Source organism: Argopecten irradians, chromosome 3 (genome assembly GCF_041381155.1).
Source record: "Argopecten irradians isolate NY chromosome 3, Ai_NY, whole genome shotgun sequence".
NCBI classification, from domain to species: domain Eukaryota; kingdom Metazoa; phylum Mollusca; class Bivalvia; order Pectinida; family Pectinidae; genus Argopecten; species Argopecten irradians.
This window is the reverse complement of record NC_091136.1, coordinates 20099358-20119444: the sequence shown is the minus strand read 5'-3', so window position 1 is coordinate 20119444 and position 20087 is coordinate 20099358. Positions and strand designations below refer to the sequence as shown.

Below are 20087 nucleotides of genomic sequence, written 5' to 3'. Positions count from 1 at the left end.
GTTACGGAGGAGACACGACTAGTATAACGTTTAATGTCACAGAGGAAACAAAGATATCATAACGTTTACTGTCACAGAGGAAACAAAGATATCATAACGTTTAATGTCACGGAGGAACCACAGCTTGTATAACGTTTAATGTCACGGAGGAAACAAAGATATCATAACGTTTAATATCACAGAGGAAACAAAGATATCATAAAGTTTAATGTTACGGAGGAACCACAGCTAGCTATATAGTATAACGTTTAATGTCACGGAGGAAACAAAGATATCATAACGTTTAATGTCACAGAGAAAACACGGCTAGTATAACGTTTAATTAATGTCACGGAGGAAACAAAGATATCATAACGTTTAATATCACAGAGGAAACAAAGATATCATAAAGTTTAATGTTACGGAGGAACCACAGCTAGCTATATAGTATAACGTTTAATGTCACAGAGGAAACAAAGATATCATAACGTTTAATGTCAAGGAGGAAATAAAGATATCATAACGTTTAATGTCACAGAGGAAACAAAGATATCATAACGTTTAATGTCACGGAGGAAACAAAGATATCATAACGTTTAATGTCACAGAGGAAACAAAGATATCATAACGTTTAATGTCACAGAGGAAACAAAGATATCATAACGTTTAATGTCACAGAGGAAACAAAGATATTATAACGTTTAATGTCACAGAGGAAACAAAGATATCATAACGTTTAATGTCACGGAGGAACCACAGCTAGTATAAGTGGTTTACAAAGTCGAAAATTATATTGACCAAACTTAAACTCACAAAGCAGGTTATAAGGCTGTATCAGTTATACCCCTTACTTTCGTAGAAACGCGGAATTGTAGTAGAAGGGGCGATAACTCTTGCAAAACAAAGTCCACTCTAAGCAAATCGTTTGGAGTTGGAAATAACTTCCTCTTCTAACCAAGAGATAAGTTTTAATTTGGATATCTTAGAATGCAACTTAATGTTAGGTGGTCATGTTTTGGCATACAATTAAGGTCAGGGCTTCGAGTTATAAGGTGGTAAAATGAGGGGGTCCAATTACTATTTGTCTTATTATGGCAATATTGAATAATAGTTTATAAAATAAATTCGCATTATTTTGATGGTATATAATTAATGAATAGACATTTTGAAAACAATAATCTGTGTATTTCATGGCAAAAGGAAAAAAACTTCCATTATTACATGAAGAAAAAAAACCCATGAATATATGCAGCCTCCTAAGAGACTGACATTTACCCACCCCAACACATTTTACACATACAAGGCTATAGATTATCCAACGCCGACAGGGCATAAACAATTCTCATCATCTGAATAATAACTGATACATGTATATAATCGTGTTTATATGTGTCAAATAAACTTTAAAAAGATATAAAATAATTAGTTTTGCTTTTGGTGCATGCGCAATAAGTACTTAATTCTATATGAGATATAGTGCCATGAATATTTTTTCGGGACGCAATTAATTATTTGTACTATTTTTGTCTTTAATTAAAAGCTCAAACTTCTTAATGGTGGAAATGTTGTTTTGTAACTAAAGAAAAATACTAATTCGTCTGCAACCGTCTTTGATAGAGTAAAATACCATTCGTCGGCGGTGGAACGTCTTTAAATGATTATTGGTGTTAAAAGGCCGTTAAACAAAACATTTTATAGAGTTCTTACTGAAGCATGTCGCCAAAAACACCGAGCAAGGACACCTCAACCAGTCGCATTATACTGACAACGAGTAATCGGTCGTCCCACTTCCATTATGATGAGCGCTAGACAGGGTGTTTTGACCGAGCAAAGACGGGCTTTAGCAAAGTGGATCTCACTACAAAAAAGAAAAGAGAAATAAATATTAAACCGAATATTGTTGCGAAATGGAGTGGAATCAGCTCATCTAACTGGGTCAATTATTGTATTACGTAGAAAACTTCAGCCGAATTCCTCGGGGATCCATATCTGTCACGCCTCTTGCGCAAACCATTACGATATATTTGGGACCAGATTATATCGTTCACAAGGGAATATTAACGCATTTATATATTTCTGCTTTTGACCTGACGATCACAAAGATGTGGAGAATGCTATTATATACTACCTGCAGTCTCTTCTCAGGTAAGTCTCGTTTCTGTCGTAGAGTTTGTGTTATTAATTGACACGATGTTAATCGGTTGATCCACTTCTGTGATAAGATAAACACGACCAACATTGAATATTCGTTAGGACAGAATAAGCAACATTTCAGTAACTTATCGAACGGCAAATGAAACTTGATGGTAAATATCCAAATTTCTAATTCACTAAAATAATAGTCTTTAAAGTCAAATCGCTATATATTGCAACCGTTAAAGGGTTTGTCTAAAATATTGGTTTTCAGTAATTTTGGCCGAAAAGGGCTGTGTGTATTTAACATATAGCAAGATATGGAACAAGGTATGGACCCATCTGGACAGCGGTCCGATATGCAAACATTTTGTTGCAATAACGAGGCAGAAATGCTACTTCGTGAAAAGTTCATCCAGCTTAACTCACGCTACTACTATTATAACGTCGTGTGAAACTTAAAAACTGTCAGACATCTAAAGGAGAACCATATATTTGACCTTTATGCTTTGTTTGTCCTCTTTGTATCATTCATTTATTTAAGCAGATGCTCATCACTCTCATACAATAAGTTTTACATATGTTTAAACCATGGAAATTGAAAATTTAAATTGAAAACTCTTTGATGTATATGATTTTATAAAGTATTAACGTTTTTCTCCCTTTTTGGTTCAATTCAAATAATTGATATAATGCGGTCCCCTATCTCTTTTTACAGTCGTATTGGGAATGTTGGCTAGTCCTAGAATTAAAATAGAAGATTTTACACACGTGACCAGACTACAGGACAGACTAGACACGCACCATGGGATAGCTGTCGTCACAATTCCCTCCCTGACTGGCTGTTCCGCACTGTGTCTTTCTAAGGGAAATTGCTGGTCTTTCTTTTACGATTTCGTGAATTACGTCTGTCGTCTAAACAAAAGTCCATTTTTAGATTTAAGCGAAACCACAAGTCAGTCTGGCTATCACCATTTCAGTAGAGGTAAGTGAAATAACACAGGTATATCTTATCAGATTTTTAAAGCTCTTCAATATGCATGGATTTCTCTGCACTATTTGGAAATAGTTAAATGTTTTGATTTGATGTTATTACTTATTGAGCCATATGAACATCGCACTGATAATGTTATTTTAGTTTATAGATGGGATTCAACCAATATTAGAAATGAAATATTTTGTTTCCAAACAAACCATTGGGGCCTCACGTAATGTACGTAATCTGAAGTATACTTAGGATGTGCGAATTGTTCGAGTAACATAGACATGTTTATAATAGTTTATGTAGTGTTGTTAAAGGAATATCAAACATATTCAACAAAAGATATCTTGTTACCGTATACAATGTATTCATTGTCCATATTCTCGATATCACAAAAGCATACATGCATACCCTACTGTTAGTCAAATTGTGTGATGGCCACCTAGCCTTTCAGAACTTAATCATTGTGTTTGAATATTTGTGAGAGTATATAATTAGATGATTTTGAGGTCCACTCCCCAAACGCAGTCATTTATGATTTTTTCCACGCTCATTTTACTGCTGCTCAATGCCCTTATCCACCTATTGCCATAGTAATGGAGATGAAGTCAATATTGACTCTAGGGGAGTATGTTTGATTAAAACATTGCTTCAAAAATATGATAATGTTATTTAGTAATACTGTCACTCCCAAAACCCTGCAAATAATTTCAATTGGACAATTGAAAAAAGGAGTCACGATTGCCATCTTTTACTGACGCGGGTCCGCAACTAGTCGATCGTTAATATTGTGTTTTTATTCATTTTGAATTAGGTTTTGCTTTTATTTCTTCTCCTCGATTTTATTTTGTAATTTCTAAGTTGTTATTTATTTCAGAATTCTGTGACAGCTCTTTACCATCAGTAGCCCATACCACACAGACTATAACTTTCACTAATGAAGCCCCCACTATCACGTACGCCTGTACAACTGGCGCCATCTACATCTCGGGAAATAACGTGATGACCTGTAACCTCGGATCTTTACAGTGGAATGTTTCTACTATTGACTGTAGAGGTACTCATTGTTACATTGATACAACCATTAATACCTGTTCTGAAGATATTTAAAAAATGAAAGTTTTGTATGATCTTAGCTGATACTTTAACAATACAACATGAAAAAATTCAGCGCATAATAGGAATTAAGTTCTAATTGCAATAGTCTATCAAATTGCAGATTTATCCCCCTATACAGCCAGGGGATACTCAGAAGTCTGCGGTACGGAATCAGTCCTTAAGTTTGTCGGTAACAAGGTGCCGTTCGATACAGGGAAGACAACCTGCACGGGTGATGGCAGCCATCTTGCTAGACCTAGAACCACTGTGCGGTGGGACTGTCTTAAAGAATACGTTTTCAGTCAAAGTAAGTTTGAATATCTGTCCTCATAAAAAATATCTGCATTGTTTTTACGTTGCTTATTTTTTTCATTTTGTGCATTGGCAGTCGCAGAGATAAGACTAGGAAATTGATATGAGTTCTATTACAACTCGTATACAATATTACAACTCGTATACAATTCTCTTAATTCTCCAGGTACTCCGGTTTTCCTCCACAAACAAACCTGGCACGTCCTTACATGGCCCTGGCTGTTAATAGGACGTTACACTAATATAACAATAAAAACTTTTAAAACACACGATATGCTAGTAAGGCAATCCTGAAATGACTATGATAATTGTTAATATTAAACCAAACATTCTTGTACGTCTGCAATATTTCATTCACGAATACCTTTTGGTAATACTAAATTCCTTTGACTGTTTATGTTGTCAAATTCACTCATTGCTAATCGATAACACAGTCAAAAACTTATTGAAGCATGAACAGATGACCGATGTTATCAGTGGGATGTATAGTAAACTAATTCTTTTAGAGAAAGACCTCACGTGACCGTACTAGACCACGTGGTTTATCTTCATTTCTCACTTACTTTTGATACTTTTGTTTGGTTATTAATATAAGCTATGATTTCAAAGAAGTTGGGGATGTCACTCATTTAAAGTAATATTTTCAAAAAATAAGAAACAAACAAACAGTGGTAACCAGGTCCCGTTTTAAAGGATTTCTGAATGAACGATACTTTATCATCATTGGACCCAATATATTTCAATATCACGGAAAAGCAACGGATTGAACGCAAAAAATATTTTATTAATAAAATTGCTTGGAAAGGTTTTGCAGGATGGCAATATCTGGTATCATTATAAAATAACTGTGGTTACTTAATGAAACCTCAGAAGGAAAAATAATAGACATTTGTTTAATACAGTGATCCCAATTTCAGCATGCCATTCATGGTCGCTCTGCTCTCTAAATCAAACGATGAGTGGTAGGGTTTGATGTACAGATCTAAACTGTAAGTAAGTCTGAGGATTAATTAAATTTTTTGCTTTTTTTATTTCTATCAGCGTCAGGCGTACACGTGTGGATGGATATTACAGACAGAAACGTAGAGGGAGTACTGGTCTTTTCAGATAATACTGCAGTCCCACCGCCTTACCCCTGGCTACCGGGGGAACCATTTCCAGCCTCGAAAGACTCAGCAGACTGTATCGCCATATGGCCAAGTCACCAGCAATGGGATGATATGCCATGTGGAAATTTGGCATTCTTCGTATGTGAGATTGAATTATGACGTTTGTGTTGGAAAGTGTTCGGTACCAAAGCTTAATAAGGTTTTGCTAAAATATTGTCGATAACACATTACAACATATATGATATGTACTAAGTACAATAGCGAAAACAAGGGCAGACGGTAGTTTTAACTTTTACTTTAACTGGTATACTAAAACAAGCCTCCATATTTGCATTCAAGCAAATATCATGTGCGGATGTACTGACATGTACTGACTTTCACCTTCCTATATGTTGTTTTCATTTTTACACGAAGCTGCATAACCGTTAATCCCTATTACGATTCCTCCTACATTCCTTTATGTTCGGACGTTTGATAGATGTCTCCCGTCGGAATCCCTACTCGAGCCTTCTAACCTTTATTCGGGAAAACCAAGTCAGGTTAACCTTGTAAAGGTCTATTACAGAAATAATCCAATTGCGGGGATTCCCATACTGGCACACATCGCTAGTGGAGATATTTTTCCTCAAAACTTATATATATTATTAAGTGACATATATTGAAAACAAAAAACAATTAGATCAATTAGATTTTTATAGCAACTACATTAAAGAAATTGTTTCTGGTGATTGTCATTTCAAAATTCATATATGGCGGATATTTTTATATCTTAACTTCGTCTCTGTTCACGCTGGCCTTCTAACTGGTCATAACTGATATACTCTCCCCTATTCTCGCACTTTATTGACTTTCCCCTTCCTATTGTCAAACTTTCCCCTTCCTATTGTCACACTTGACTAACTTTCCCCTTTCTATTGTTACACTTGACTGACTTTCCCCTTCCTGTTGTCGCATATGACTGACTTTCCCCTTCCTATTGTCAAATATGATTGACTTTCCCCTTCCTATTGTCACACATGACTAACTTTCACCTTCCTATTGTCACTCATGACTAACTTTCACTTTCTATTGTTACACTTGACTGACTTTCCCCTTCCTGTTGTCGCATATGACTGACTTTCCCCTTCCTATTGTCAAATATGATTGACTTTCCCCTTCCTATTGTCACACATGACTAACTTTCACCTTCCTATTGTCACTCATGACTAACTTTCACTTAACTATTTTCTCACATGACTGACTTTCCCCTTCCTATTGTCGCACATGACTTGGCGTTACATGTAGTTCCGGTTAGAAAGACTGGCACAAGGTAGTCAGATCAGACTACAAAACTGATCGTGTACAGAGAAAGCCACCCAACAAGCAATGTTCTACTCTACAAAACACATCGTATACAGAGGCCACCCAACAAACAATGTTCCACTCTACAAAACACATCGTGTACAGAGAAGGCCAACCAACAAACAATGTTCCACTCTACAAAACACATCGTGTACAGAAGAGGCCACCCAACAAACAATGTTCCATACTACAAATCACATCGTGGACAGAGAAGGCCACCCAACAAAGATTGTCCCACACTACAAAACACATCGTGTACAGAGGAGGCCACCCAACAAACAATTTTCCACTCTACAAAACACATCGTGTACAGAGGAGGCCACCCAACAAACAATGTTCCACTCTACAAAACACATCGTGTACAGAGGAGGCCACCCAACAAACAATGTTCCACTCTACAAAACACATCGTGTACAGAAGAGGCCACCCAACAAAGATTGTCCCACACTACAAAACACATCGTGTACAGAGGAGGCCACCCAACAAACAATGTTCCACTCTACAAAACACATCGTGTACAGAGGAGGCCACCCAACAAACAATGTTCCACTCTACAAAACACATCGTGTACAGAGGAGGCCACCCAACAAACAATGTTCCACTCTACAAATCACAACGTGTACAGAAGAGGCCATCCAACCAACACAAGGTTCCATCCACACTAGTCAAGATGTGAATTAAACATTAATCTCCTTATGGAATCTATGGTCTATATATACCAGAGCTCATCTACATGTATATATACCAACAATTCGATACCAAGAGAGTTTAACGGTTATAGTTACATTATTAAGTCTATATGGGGGTGTCTGCATTACGACTGTATAAGTTCGACCTGGATATTGTTTATCAATGACGATATACAATATATTCCATAAGATGGAACATTTTGACGCTGATCAGTTAACGTTACCATGTCAACATTGGTGACGTCATGATGGTCATGTCTATATTATACAATTATCAAACTATTTTCAGGTGGATACGGTGAGTTATCAACCCGAGTAAGTGATATATCCCGAGGCCGGAGGCCGAGGGTTATATCATTTACGAGGGTTGATAACTCACCGTATCTACCTGAAAATAGGTCGATAACTGTTTTATTATATGAAACTAACATATATTTACCCGGCTCTTCAAAAAGAATTAACTACAAAAACAGGATGGTATTTGCAAACTTTCTGTTTACAAAAGTAGTTACATGTAGTATTAATGGTAAATATCCAAATGCTCCTTGCTAACGGTGTAGACTCACTGACTGGTAGAACCGGAATATTGTATCAACTGCAGCCCGTCTGGCATTCTTGAACGTTTTCCATAAATTGCAGTTTGCAGTTCATTTCTGTTGATAACCGTTGATCGCAGTAAACTTGCTGCCTTCCGCCATAATAATGACGTCACAATAGACTGTGCCGACGTCATTGCATGAGGGAAACTCCCGTTACGCTATATTTGGGTACGACTCGACGTCAAAAGTGATTATGACGTCACATCTCAAGGGAATTTTCCTCGATCTATTTTTGACACAGGTTACTGGACTCGCGAGAGGTATCTGGACTGAGTCCAGTAACCTCGCGTGCTTTTCGCCGCCGATTTCGGGGTTGATATCGCAGTTGATGAATACTTCTGAGAAGCGTATCGGCCAATCAAAAGACAGCAAAAGCAGCAGTCATATAATAATGTATTTTATAAGTTTTTTATTGTTAGTTTATATTGTATATACGACAAGATAATGTAAATTTGCCCACATAAACTTTGCCTTATCTAGTTTATGTAGTAATTTTGATAAGCGAATACAAATATTACGAGCTTAAGCATAAACAATTATACAATGGTTAGTATAATGCATGTGAATTTAACAATGCACGTGTCGCAATTTTTTTATTTTTTTTTATTTGCAGATACAAAAAATGTACACGTACCATAATAAACTCCCATACATGCATCAAGCTCGAAAATCTACATTACACAATGTTTTACAGACATTTAGTTTTTGAAAATTCATAATCATCCAAGTCCCACACGTATTAGTATAATCGTTTGGAAATGGTATGAGTCTTCGGCGGAACGTAGCTATGCATCATGAAAAATATACCTGGTGTTTGGGAACGTTCTGCATATTAGGTATATATGTAAATTTTCGTTCCTTATGCTTCACCATACTTTAGACATGTAACTTTGGTTTGGTTTCGTGTATTAACCGTAACGTCCTATTCACTGCCAATATCCCTTGTAGATTGATTGCTATTGACCTTTTTATAGTGTTATTTCCCTGAAGAAAATCGTCAAAGACACCGAAAAAAACTATACTCCGGTTAAACTGCCAATGGACAAACCAGTCGTTCCTCTTCATTTATGCTGCGCGCTACGCAAGAGCAGAAACTACTACTTTTATAGACTATGGTTTACCTTGAGCACTGATAGTATTAAGGGAGCCTTCCTCACAGAGGTGAGCGAGCGCTCAACTCAAGGCCTAAAGTGAGGCGGTGTGAAGGGACGATAAGAAGAATAAAGTCAGTTTTTGACAGCGCGTTACAAAAACACTACTTCAAGGATGTGGCTGAAAATAATCTTTTCCAGGGTGACAATTGTAGACGTATCCCTCCACAGAGGTCCATAATTATATATTAATAATAAGAGAGGACACGGCGTTAAGAAATATCTTGTGTAATAAATATTTAGTTTCGAAAGATAAAGTATTATCTAGTAATAGAAAATGATAAAACGATTGCGTTGTTTAAACGATTGCGATACTTTTTAGACACTTTAATTATAAATAAATAATGTGTAAATATGCCATCAATTCCCAAGATTGTCATTTTGATCCCAGATGAGAATTCTATCCGGTATGTTTTTATGCTCCCGTTAGTTATACGAATATTAATTATTTACAGGATATTCATATATACATTTTCGCAGTTCCTTTAGAGCGATTGGCATCTAACTTAGATATCAATTATGAATCAAAAATAGGTTATGGAACCTATATACAGATACACCATGAGTCTATGGTTCGATTCCCCTGGGACCTTTTTTATTGGGGTCGATGTTATCTCCACTACTTAAAATAGGGTAATTTAATGTATACAAATAGTACAAATACGTGTAGTATCCTTTAACAATCCACACACTTACAGAAACCAGAAAACATTAGGTTATTTCCAAATCCAAAGGACGTGAGTTTTATATCCTAATCCTAAGTGGACGCGGGCTTTATTTCCTCATTTATAGTGAATGCGGGTTTTATTTCCTATCCCAAAGTGGACGCGGGCTTTATTTCCTAATCCTTAGTGGACGCGGGCTTTATTTCCTAATCCTAAGAGGACGAGGGTTTGACGCGGGTTTTATTTCCTAATCCGAAGTGGACGCGGGTTTTATTTCCTAATCCGAAGTGGACGCGGGCTTTATTTCCTAATCCGAAGTGGACGCGGGTTTTATTTCCTAATCCGAAGTGGACGCGGGTTTTATTCTTTAGTCCTATGTTGACGCGGGTTTTATTTCCCAATCTAAGTCGACGCGGGTTTTATTTCCTAATCCTAAGAGGACGCGGGTTTTATTTCCTAATCCTAAGTGGACGCGGGTTTCATTCTTTAGTCCTATGTTGACGCGGGTTTTATTTCCTAATTCTAAGTCAACGCGGGTTTTATTTCCTAATCCGAAGTGAACGCGGGTTTTATTCTTTAGTCCTATGTTGAGGCGGGTTTTATTTCCCAATCTAAGTCGACGCGGGTTTTATTTCCTAATCCTAAGAGGACGAGGGTTTGACGGGTTTTATTTCCTAATCCGAAGTGGACGCGGGTTTTATTCTTTAGTCCTATGTTGACGCGGGTTTATTTCCCAATCTAAGTCGACGCGGGTTTTATTTCCTAATCCTAAGAGGACGGGGTTATTTCCTTATCCTAAGAGGACGCGGGTTTTATTTCCTTATCCTAAGAGGACGCGGGTTTTATTTCCTAATCCAAAGTGGTATTTTTAACTAAATTATTCCTTACCTAAAACACTACATATCTATTTACTTGCATTTCACGAAAACATCACATACTTATATAATTATCATAATTATATAATGGTATCATTACAGTATTTCATATTATATAAGTGTACTTACTCAATCGTAAAACCAGGTAATTATGTTTTGTGTTAATGCTAACAATACATGTGGTATAATATATATAAATGATAAGAATTTTAGAAATTTTATAATTTATTATATCAAATTATATCTAATTTGATATAATGTATAACATGGCGACGAATGTGGTATAATATATATAAATGATAAGAATTTTAGAGTTTGAAAGTTGGACTAATGTATAATTATTTACATATATCTTTCAAGTATATTACATTGTGTAGGTCAAGCACATGTGTTTCTTATTTACAATAGTATATGTACGTACATGTAAATTTACATATATCTTTCAAGTATATTACATTGTGTAGGTCAAGCACATGTGTTTCTTATTTACAATAGTATATGTACGTACATGTAAAGTCTATTGGAAACCAACCTCTGTTAGGGTCATTGTATTGCTACTAATTACATAGCCATGTTATCAATTATGTTACATGATAAGTTCTAATGAGTAAACATGTTTCCCTACGTAATACAGCATCTACGTTGGGTCAACTGTTCCAGGTATTGGCTTTCATACCCAAATATTGACATCTGTTATCCCGATGTACTGCTATATTAACTCGCCAATAATCTTGTTTGTTTGTTTGTTTGATTTATTAACGTCCAATCTCTGTACAGAGTCGATTCCTAAGACTCCAATAAACGTATCGTACCATTCACTGAATCTGCGTTGGAGTTCTACATCTATACACACCACAACAACCTACGAACCTACATGAAGATGTTAATGCTAACAATACAGATAAAGAACCTGAATTATTCATTACCAATATCTAAATGTATGAATGAGTTACATACTTCTTTTACCAATAATAAATATTAATTTTCATGTATATATATTTGAATTAATACATGTATTATTCATTTATTTTCTTTGCAAATCCCTGCCAATTTATTATTTTTCCATTGCAACGTTTATATATCATATAGAATATAAAAAGAAGTGTTTTGAAAGAATGAGAACGGTTGTTGAATTAATTAAGGGTTTATACCTTCTTTTTTTTATTTCATTAGAATATATTCATAGTACTTCATTCATTAAGACTAAGTATTGTATATTTTCAATCTTAAAATTGAATAAAATGGTTTTAAAACCAACTGGCATGTTGGATTTTACTTCAATTCTTTAATTTTATTGTCATGTTCTGGACATTGACTTGAAAGGACATTTCGTCACAGCATGCATGAGCATTTAGCTAAAATGTATACCAATGGAGAGTACCAGTGACATTCGATGTCATGAGAAACAACTCAAACTGTGGAATAGTCAAGATATTGTACATGCCTCGGTCCTTACGGGCCTCAAACTGTTCATCATTTGATTATTCAAGTTTTCTGTGTTTCTCCTAGACTTATTTCCGGGTAAAATTTTAAGAGTTATTTAAAGAAAAAGATATCATGAATCATGAAATCAATCAATCAATCATGAAATGACACATTTCCCCTTTGCTGTTTTCTTCTTTCAGTTCTTTATGGTTTCATTGGCTTGTGTGATTAAACAGGAGAAATAAGCTGGGAAAGTATGTCAAGGTTGACCACATCTGCAAAGTTTTAACAATTCAACATTCTATCAATGCTCCCATAAAGCTTCAATTTAATGTTCATGACTTCAAGCTGATTAAAATGCCTAAAATTATTCCAACTCCGTTACATATTTAAAATGTTTGTGTGTTTGTTTCCCTGAATCTATGATCAATAACAACTCGAATTGAAATGTCTATGTCACCTGGGAAGAGCCTGCGCCGCTATTCCTACCAAATAAAGCATGAATTAAAAACCAAAGTCCGATGGGACTACTGCTGCTATGCCTTACCGCACTAGCGATTTTAAATAAAAAAACAAACGGCGTCCTTGGTATTTATAATAGAAGTCCGATGGTCATGCCATTATTGTGTTTGGCGGACAGCTCTACATGATGTGGAAGAAGATAACTTCAGTGATCCATCTCTTTATTGGTACGTAAGTATTAACTACATAGTGTAAATATACATACATGCATACATACATACAGATATATGCAGCCTAAGCAAGGCCGTACTTTATAGACAGATGTCCGTTATGCAGAGGTAAAATGTAAAGTAAATTGCACCAAATGATTAATTATGTACTTATCATTAACTTTCTTATCTTTTGGAACAACAAAACATTTCATTAGAATCATCCTTGAGGTTGAAGACATATTTATAAGATATTTATATAGAGGTGTATAACAAAAATATGTAGCATACAAAGTCAATTTCATTACCATCTTTAATGCATTGGTCATTTTCTTTGTGTTCTCTTACAGCAGTAATGAGAGTGTTGGCTAGTCCTAGAATTAAAATAGAAGATTTTACACACGTGACCCGACTACAGGACAGAATAGAGACGCATCATGGGATAGCTGTCGTCACAATTCCCTCCCTGACTGGCTGTTCCGCACTGTGTCTTTCTAAGGCAAATTGCTGGTCTTTCTTTTACGATTTCGTGAATTTCGTCTGTCGTCTAAATAAAAGTCCATTTTTAGATTTAAGCGAAACCACAAGTCAGTCTGGATATCACCACTACAGTAGAGGTAAGTGGTAATAATAATGTGGAATCAGATTTGTTTTCTTTAACCGTCTCTCTATACCTTTGATTTATTATATTCATTATATTTAGAGTTCGTAGAAGATTGTGGTCAACTTATCATATGTAGGTATTCAGGGATATGAACTCTCAATGAAGAATATTTAAAATATATGATGTAATCAATAATCGAATGACTTATGTACATATCAATTACATTTTACAATACATAATGAAGAATTTAAAGTTTTAAATCTTACTTGCTAAAACATCATTATAAATATTAATTTTGATTTATAATCGTGAAATTGATCGTTTTATATGAATGTCTGATAAATCATTTTTGACAAATATCTATATCTATTGGTTTTTTTTTTTTTTTTTTTTTTTTTGCTTAATATGTATTATGATTTTTAAAGATTTTCAAAACATACATGATATTTAGACATATCACACGCATTCATAGAAATCAAACATTTTTTTCAAATTCTAATTTCTCACGGATATTCAGTCTTTTGACCCGAATAGTAACACTGTTGTTTATCGATAGCTTTTTTTACTACTCTACTTTATAAGATATACGCCTACCACAAATAAGGAGAAGGTTTTACATAAGCTTAAAGCTTGTTACCAAATCCTTATGTACATCATTGAATTGTATTCTACTTGTATTGTCTTATCTTTGAATAAAAAATATTGTTTAAACTAAAGTCTTTTATACATTTTTTTTCGTTCTAAAAGATAACAAACATATACACTTAAAATTAAATAAAAACGAAAAGAGATAGATAGAGTGAGGTAGGGGTTGTAAGTTATGGGAGGGGTGAGGGGCGGAGAGGTTGGGAGGTCACTTTGCCATATACAGTAACGTCATCAATATTGAGAATTAACCAACGCTCAGAGCAGTTATACACCAAGATCTTCTATGATAGCATTGTCGCAAGGCGATGTTTTTAAGGCTTCATGTACAATTTACCATTTTAAACACGTGATAAAGGAATAAACATTAAAGAATAGCGAATTGTAAAACTAATTTTTGTTACGATTGTGAATTGGGTGAAATCAACCTTGACTTTGGTTTTGAGCCAGGTGCCCGACTTTGTTGTATTATAAATTCGGGTACCCATTAATGATATGATAAGTAGAGTTTAATTCATTAAGAAGTTCTCTCCTAGTATGACACGAATGGAATTTCCATGTGAACATTAACGGATATACGGAATATCTCTCATGTTTTGGTTGATTTTATTTCAGAGTTTTGTGAGGGCCCTTTACCATCTCTTGCCCATACAACTCAGACGCTTTCCTTTCTGAACGGAGATCCTAAAGTCACCTATGCCTGTACCACAGGCGCTCTCTACATCTCTGGGAATGCGGCGATGACTTGTGACCGCGGATCGTTACAATGGAATGTTGCTACTATTGTCTGTAAAGGTATGCATTGTTTAAAACAAACAATAGAAAACGCATCCGTACTTACTTCAGTTTATTCGAGATTTGTAACTTATATGTGACCACGTTGGATGTGTTTGCCATAACACTTGTATCAACCAAGTAAACTACAGGGGCAGTGAGTTGTATGTGACCTTATTTGTTAGTATTACGGTCAATAGATAATGAAATGTTCACAGTAAAATTTATTGTGATAGCATGTTCCCTGCCTTCTATATTCAATGTAATACCACATACTTATAGATGAATTAGGGATACTGAATTCCAGTATGAAGACTGACTACTTCTGAGCTACCAGAGTTATTTCAATGAAAAATGAAAATAGTTCATATACAGTGTAAGTTTTGTATAGTTGATATTGGAACAAGATGCATCGACGTTTTTCAAGAGTGGTGCTCTTTTGTTACAACTAGGGGCCGGGATTGGGGTGGGGGCTGGGGGTAAATTGACCTCCTGGGCGATACGATAGTTCTAGCCAGCCTAACAGTGATTCCTTAACTCTTAATGCTCTCTTATGAAAACCTGGTTTTCCCTGGAACGTTAAGAAAATGAAATATAAAAGTAGAAATACCTCTAATCATTGTAACAATTGTTGCGAAAAAGACCATAAGAAAATTGGAGATATAACTTAAAGTTGTATGGTCTATTACTTTCGCTGTCGTAGTGAAAACTGTTCAAGCGTTATACATATTTCTCCGCCTGTCTGAGTTTTTAACTTTCTAATTGTACAACTTTTTATAAAACTGCAGCTCTTGAAGTATTTTTAATTATAAAAGTAAAAAAAAAATCCTTTTTACGTGTACACGTGAAAAATAGGCTCGAAAGATGCCGAATCATCAAGTTACATGTCCATGTTCAAATATCAAATGTTTAAGTGACATCGTTTCAGTGAAATTAGCATGCAATATACCTTTAAGGAGTATACTTGACAATTACAGATATAGCCCCCTATCAAGCCAGAGGCTACACACAAGTGTGCGGGTCGGAGTCAATTTTGAAGTTTGTTGGAAACAAGGTTTCTTTTGATTCTGGAAAGGGGAGCTGCGCAAGCGATGGTGGCCACCTTGCGAGACCACGAACTACTGTGCGATGGGATTGTCTAAAAACGTTTGCTGCCGCTCAGTGTAAGTATAGACAAAGGAAAGATCAAAAGACCAGAGAGCCTTACAATTAACGGTCATCTGACCATCGGCTAACATAACAGTAGACAGTAGTGGAACAATTGACCATATAGACTGAAATGCTGATCTTGTTCGACTTAAAATGGCTATCAATGAAGATATTGTATACCAAGACCTCTTCTGTAGAATTTGTTAAGTTTGCGATATTTTGACTACTGACAAGGTCAGTCAAGTACACAAACTTGGAAATGCTTCATCCAGTAATCTACGGACAATATTGGAAAACCCTAGGTCTTTCACATCTAAAGACGTAAAACAATATTTTCATCTTTTGAAATGGGTATCCGCGTCTTAGCGCTCAATTTTCATTCAAACATATCCCCCCACCTTTTCCGGTTTTCTTTAGTGATTTACTCTGGATTAATTTAATTTAATGCCTATATGGAGCAAATTCTCAAAATCCGCAAGCATAAACTTATTCACACACTATAGCAGATTAGATTATACTAAGAAAAACGTATCATGAACTCACAGGCAACCACAGTGTATCGTTAGCCGATTCTTTTGATGTACATCAGCTGATATTACCTGTGACTTGTGTTGCCTTCGGTTTTTACTTTGACCTAGTCCTGGGGTGGATATAACGTCAGTGATAGCAACCCTTGGGTGGTCGGGGTTCATTTTGAAGTGTGCTTTACTATTATTTTCGCATAATGTAACGTAACCATTAATCGGGCTTAGAAAGCCAATTTGGTGTTAAAAGGAATTTTCTGTTTTCTGATTTCACCAGCGTCTAACGTGCACGTGTGGATAGACATAACAGACAGAAACACAGAGGGAGTACTGCTCTTCTCGGACAATACTGCGGTCCCAGCACCTCATCACTGGTTACCGGGGGAACCATTAGCCGGTACAAAAGACTCGTGTGACTGCGTTTCCATTTGGCCACCCATGCATAAGTGGGATGATCTACCGTGTGGGAATGTGGCATATTTTGTGTGTGAAATTGAATTTTGAAATTTTGATCTAGAATATGTTATATAAGCCGAAGACTGCATGAAATAAAACGGCTTTTTATATCCTTGATGTTTACAATCTATATGTTTGTTGTTTTCTAATGATGAAAAAAAAACCACACAAACTAACAATCTGAAACAGAATATATTTCATCTAGACGAATCCTGCAGCATTAAATTAACCCCAAATCGATTTAATACTATATTATGGATTTATTGCTCCGGCGGTTGGGAGACTTGACGATTTGTTTATCCAATGCATGCCATATTTCCCCGGAGCGTAGCGGGTAATCAAATTGGCATGTTTCCATACAATGAAAAAAATTTTCTCGTGTCACAATACAAGTTTGATATGACATATACTGGAATCAGCTTGTCTGTCTGTTCGTAGAAAAGAACAATTTGTCCGAGCAACTCCTCCTAAACTACTGGACCGATTTCAATGAAACTTGCCAGTATTTATGGGGACCATGTGTAGATGTGTCTGCAGAATTTTGTTTGTATAAATATTAGTTGTCATGGTAACCAGGTCATTAAATGCAAGTCAATTTTGTCCGGGCAACTCCTTTTACACCACTGGATCATTTCAATAAAACTTGGCAGTATAGTTTTGAACCATATGTAAATGGGCATGCAGGTTTTCGTAGGTTTAAGTAATTTATAAGTTTTGGTTACCATGGTTACCAGAGCCTGGCACCATAAAAGTATACTCAGAGAGATTTTTTACTCAAGTATATGATTTAACATAAATTTGAATAAACATTTGTCTGAGAAATTTTATGGTGCCGGGCCCTGTACTGACACAGGTTTCAGAACTTGTCCGAACAACAATGTTTGGGACCTAATGTAGACATACATGCAGCTTATTAGATTTTAAATTTTTTTGATTTTTTTTAAAATTTTGGTTCCCACAGTAACCAGGTCACTACACACAGGTTTCAGAACTTGTCCGAACAACAATGTTTGGGATCTCATGTAGACATACATGCAGCTTATTAGATTTATAGATTTTTTTTTTAATTTTGGTCCCCATGGTAACCAGGTCACTATACACGGGTTTCAAAATTTTCTAGGCACTTTACCTTAACTACTTGATTGATTTCAATGAAATATGACAACATTGTTTGGAAGTAGGTCAGGATGTGCATTTTGTTTGTCGAAATGTTGGTTGAAATTGTAACCAGGTCACTATACACAGGTTTCAAAATTTGTCGTAAGAACACCACCTAAACTACTGGATCAATTTCAATGAAACTTGACAGTATTGTTTGAGATTATATGGGGATGGACATGCAGGTTTTCGTTAGTCAAAATATTAGTTGCCATAGTAACCAGGTCAATATACACAGGTTAAAATTTGTCCGGACAATTTGTAAATTTCCTGTGACCATGATGTTTTTTTTTCAAGAACAAGTCAGACACCTCTAATGAGAGGAAGCGGTGGAGGGATATTAGTCAGCCATCGGGTTACAGTTCTAGTTTGATGAACGAAATATTCTACTTCATTTACATACTGACCTCTCTGACACGATGCGAGAGTTGGGAATGTTCTAAAATAACTTAATCATCAAACATAAACACTGACATCTAGAGCAACAAACATAAACACTGACATCTAGAGCAACTGACATCTTTAGACGTCTTAACATTATTTAACTATACAGTCACTTAATAAACATACATATAAGAAATATTTAACTATCCTGCATATACAATAGAAAAAAATAATATATCATTACCTTTTACGTCGAATTATGTGTGTCCGTAATATGCTGCTTCACCCAAAGTAAAAAGGAAAGGACATTGTAAATTCCCTTCTGGGTTTCTAAAAGGTTTTTAAGAATGTACCACAAAGAAGATATTTTGTTAGACCAATTGTCTTCATTACCAGTGTCCTGTGTGGAGAAACACAGTGTTAACAGAAGGTAAAACTACCGAATACAATCCCAATCTAATTTAATTGAGTAAATTTATAAAAAAAAATTATATATATACGTAGATGGGTTGGTAGTTTCATACAAAGCATGCCGTATACTCAATCAAGTATTGTTCGGTATCATCGGGACATCGTGATTACATCACGTCTTAATCTATCACTACCATCTCTTTAACCATCTACTCCGATTACAACTATTGTAGTTTCATAAATATATACTTTAATTCCTTATAGTCTATTATTCTAAGTCAATGACAACGTCTCTCTTATGGATTTGAGTTGAGATTTTGCACCTGTTACAAGACTTTAGTATTGATTCCCAAGATCGAGATACACTGCAGTGTGTACAACTCTTGCTTGATACTCAATATGAAGACGAAAATCAAACGGGACCACCTGTTTATATATTCTTAGAATAATTGGTATATGTGTTTCAGTAAAAAGATAAAGATAACAGATTGGTGTAAGAGGTTCCACTATCATAACGGTACACAGAATTATTATATAAGTATCCCATACCAAAACCTGTACTACACTATATAGCTACTGAGCGCTCTTAAATAATAGGAATTTAAGCGTAATCAACCAACCAACATCACGGGCAATACAGAAACTGGGTGATACATATTAATTGATGTTGATTGACAAATAATGTACACCTCGATCCTCTTTGTGTGTATAATACTCCACTTGACTCTCAGTAACTAGAAATCTTAACCAATGTCGAAGGTTTCATTTTATGTTGATGTACACTTAACTTTAATAGAACAGATATGATAATACTTTACAATAGTACCGCTACCTCGGGTGTACAGTATTGTATTTGCAACCCATTTTGATACTAGTTTGTGAAGGTAATGTGGAGAAAGACAATGCTATATCTTTATGTGAGGAGATGTATGATGTTACTTTATTTGCGGCAT

General features: G+C 35.5%; 2 protein-coding genes across 2 annotated transcripts; both read left to right on the top strand.

The window, feature by feature from the left end:
- The first annotated feature begins 1785 nt into the window (after positions 1-1785).
- Positions 1786-6309, top strand: LOC138319960 (uncharacterized). The gene is made up of 5 exons (XM_069263067.1): positions 1786-2124; positions 2831-3097; positions 3972-4151; positions 4314-4499; positions 5546-6309. Exons 1-5 carry the CDS (start codon positions 2082-2084, stop codon positions 5770-5772), a joined length of 903 nt encoding a protein of 300 aa, XP_069119168.1. The 5' UTR covers positions 1786-2081; the 3' UTR covers positions 5773-6309.
- Positions 6310-13341: 7032 nt separating this feature from the next.
- LOC138319544 (uncharacterized) lies at positions 13342-17229 on the top strand. The gene is made up of 4 exons (XM_069262695.1): positions 13342-13646; positions 14894-15073; positions 16030-16215; positions 17003-17229. Exons 1-4 carry the CDS (start codon positions 13346-13348, stop codon positions 17227-17229), a joined length of 894 nt encoding a protein of 297 aa, XP_069118796.1. The 5' UTR covers positions 13342-13345.
- Positions 17230-20087: the final 2858 nt, after the last annotated feature.